This window comes from Brassica oleracea, chromosome C1 (genome assembly GCF_000695525.1).
Source record: "Brassica oleracea var. oleracea cultivar TO1000 chromosome C1, BOL, whole genome shotgun sequence".
Classification (NCBI taxonomy): Eukaryota; Viridiplantae; Streptophyta; class Magnoliopsida; order Brassicales; family Brassicaceae; genus Brassica; species Brassica oleracea.
The window spans coordinates 27,276,320-27,279,248 of NC_027748.1; the positions used below are offsets into that span (position 1 = coordinate 27,276,320).

The following is a 2,929-nucleotide window of genomic DNA, read 5'->3' on the forward strand; positions in this document are numbered from 1 at the left end:
CGAAAAACATTAAGAACAAATTTATAACTCTCAAAAAGGTAATTAAGAACTTTACGAGACGTTAGTCTTATAAAAACTAGTCCGAAGACCAAAAGAAACTCTTAATCAAACTAACTAAGAAGCATCCTAACTTAGGAGGGATATGGAAGATTAAACACCCATCAAAGAAAAGTCGAAAACTAAAAAGGCCCACTAAAACAAATTCCTTAATATATTATTACTTCTTATGAAAACGGATCTTATTTTAATTTCTCTTATCATTCTAAAACATGTTGATTTGGTAAATAAACAAAGAAATATACATTTGGTAAATATATTTGCTGCTGAATGGTGATCGCGCGTGGAGATTAAGTTGACACGTAATCTGGAAATTTGTTAAGATATTTAATTCTTTTTTTTTCTGTTTTATTATTTTAAACTATATATTTATCTTAAACTATATTTGAAGTTGTTGAAGTTGTTAAGATGTTTAAATATTTAAGATGTTTAATTTTTAAAAATTGATTAGTCGTCAGGTGACTCGTGGTTTACTCGTGGTTTATAGTAAGTATATAAAGGATTCTTGGAGTTCTCCCAGGTAAACCTAAACCCAAAATATTTTGGTCATATACGTCTTCCTATAGGTGAGTAGCTTCTTTACGATCTTCTGCTTTGTGGTCAGGTTAAATCCTCTTTTGCTATTTTTTATCCATTTATTCTAACTTCGATTTATGTATATGTTCTTTGTCGTGAGTTTTGATTGTGTTTGTGGACTTAAGCTTAAGTCAAATAATATGTTGATTTGGCATATATTTCTTTTTGTTTTTTTCCGTTCACTTTATAGTCATTTCAAAATTTTGCTTTCCTTGCATTGAGTGGAACTGACATTGTCTGGTCAGTGTTCTCTAAAATCACTCTGAAAAACGAAGTAGCCAAAAAACGTGAAATCTCTTGGATGTTAACTGCGAGGATGAATTTCAAAAGTGGAAAAAATATTTAGTTAAGTGATTATAAAGTATTGGTTTTGGAAGATTTAGTTGAAAAATTCCCTAAGATAGACCTAACATTTTTTTTGTTAGACCTAAAAAATAAAAATGACCAAAATAGAATTAAATGTTTTATCAAAAAAAGTAAATATACACTTATACCCCTAGGTTTAATTATCTTAAGGGTTTATGATTTACGGTTTAGGATTTAGGGTTTAGGGTTTAGGGTTTAAAATAAAAAAAAAGTTAAAATTTTCAAAATAAAAAATGCTATTTTAGCCATTTTAGTTTTTGAGGTCTATTTTTGTGATAAAAACTTAAAAATGTCTATTTAAAAGAATTGCCCTTGGTAGTTTGCTAATGTCTTTTCATAGGCAGAGTAGTGAGCTTTTATTTGAGTGACATGTTTTTGTGGGAAACCGTTGTTTTGTAGAAAAATGGAGGATCGAAAGCAGACAAGCTTCACGTTTGAGATAGATAACTTCTGGGACAAGGAAGCTTTGATACGTTCACCAAATTTCTTTAGTGGAGGCTGCCAATGGTTAATGCAAAATATATTTTAAATTCTGATCTCACATCTAGATTCAACAATGTTTAGTTAATCTGTTTCCTGTATTTTCTCAGGTTTGTTGATGTTTATCCCAGAGGATGCGGTATTGAAGATCACTTGTCTACGTTCCTCTGTGTTGCAAATCCTGAATCATTGCTACTTGAATGGAAAAGAAGAGCTATTCTTTCATTAATTCTATTAAACGTATCCGGCAAAAGACTCTACAGAACATATAGAGATGGTAATTTACTTATCAGAAGTAAACTGTATAAATATATATGATTGGTGAGAAGAAAATGTAACTTAGCCTTTCGTTTTTTTTTTGTGTGGTACAGGACCACCGTGCAAAACTTTCTGCGCTCAGTTTCCAGCATGGGGTTGGGCAGATGCCATGCCTCTTGAAATGCTTCAGGAAAATGGGTTTATGGAGAAGAACAAACTGATAGTCCAAGTCAACGTACAAGTAGTTGAAGTTGTTGATGAAGCAGAAGTTACTGGGAAGGAGACATTAGATGTCAATGGTTTCCAAGTTCTTTATAGTGAGGTATGATTGATTATACACGGATGCTTCTTGTTGCTATTTTGTTTCTTTCTTTCTTTTTGATTAACTATAAGAAGGTTCTGCTTGACAGGTTGGTCAAGTGACTACTATTTTCGCGAAGCACCCGGACGTTGCCTTAAATTTCATACCAAAGAGCCAATTGGTGAAGACAGTATACATGAAACTCCTCATGTTTCTCATTGAGAAACTGAACAAGCCTCCACGTAGCTTCATCAAGAATGAATTAAGCAACGCTCGCATGGAGTTGATAGATCTAACAAAAGCAGGGTTCAAGCTAGACTGGTTGAAGGAAAAGCTTGATGAGATTTCCTTGGAGCGGAAGAAAGCAAATGGTGATGGTTCCTTGAGTTCTTATGGTTTTCGAGTCCAAGAACTCGAGGAACAAGTTAAGAATCTCAACCTTAAACTGGACACAGAAAAGGTCAAGTCTGCTAAAGTTTTGTCGCTGGAACAGACGGTGTCGGATCTCAGAGATGAGCTGAGCAAGGAAAAAACCAGATCTACTACTACTACTAAAGACGTGCTTGAGGGAGTTATTCGCTCTTGGGAAGTATTGGATTACCCGGATCTCAGTAATGAAGAGGTAGGATAAGGAATGACATTTTATTACTGTTTTTCTGTTTTCTTCTAGAAATTCAAAAGTTCTAAGTTTATGGTCTTCTCTATTTAAAATTTTAAATATATTCAAATTCTATTTAAAATACTATCACTATTTGATTATGGACTTGAGTGACGTGGCCAAAACAAATGAAAATAGAAAATGAGACTTCTCTGATGAATCGATGGCGCAATAGCTGTTGAAAAGGGAAAAGAAAATAGAAAATCCAGAATTTGGGATGCAAATTAATTTAC

The 2,929-nt window shown here is 33.2% G+C and overlaps 1 protein-coding gene across 1 annotated transcript; it reads left to right on the forward strand.

Moving 5' to 3' along the window:
• The first annotated feature begins 1,392 nt into the window (after nucleotides 1–1,392).
• Nucleotides 1,393–2,671, forward strand: LOC106297853 (MATH domain and coiled-coil domain-containing protein At2g42470-like). The gene is made up of 4 exons (XM_013734010.1): nucleotides 1,393–1,506; nucleotides 1,590–1,756; nucleotides 1,851–2,059; nucleotides 2,148–2,671. Exons 1-4 carry the CDS (start codon nucleotides 1,403–1,405, stop codon nucleotides 2,667–2,669), a joined length of 1,002 nt encoding a protein of 333 aa, XP_013589464.1. The 5' UTR covers nucleotides 1,393–1,402; the 3' UTR covers nucleotides 2,670–2,671.
• Nucleotides 2,672–2,929: the final 258 nt, after the last annotated feature.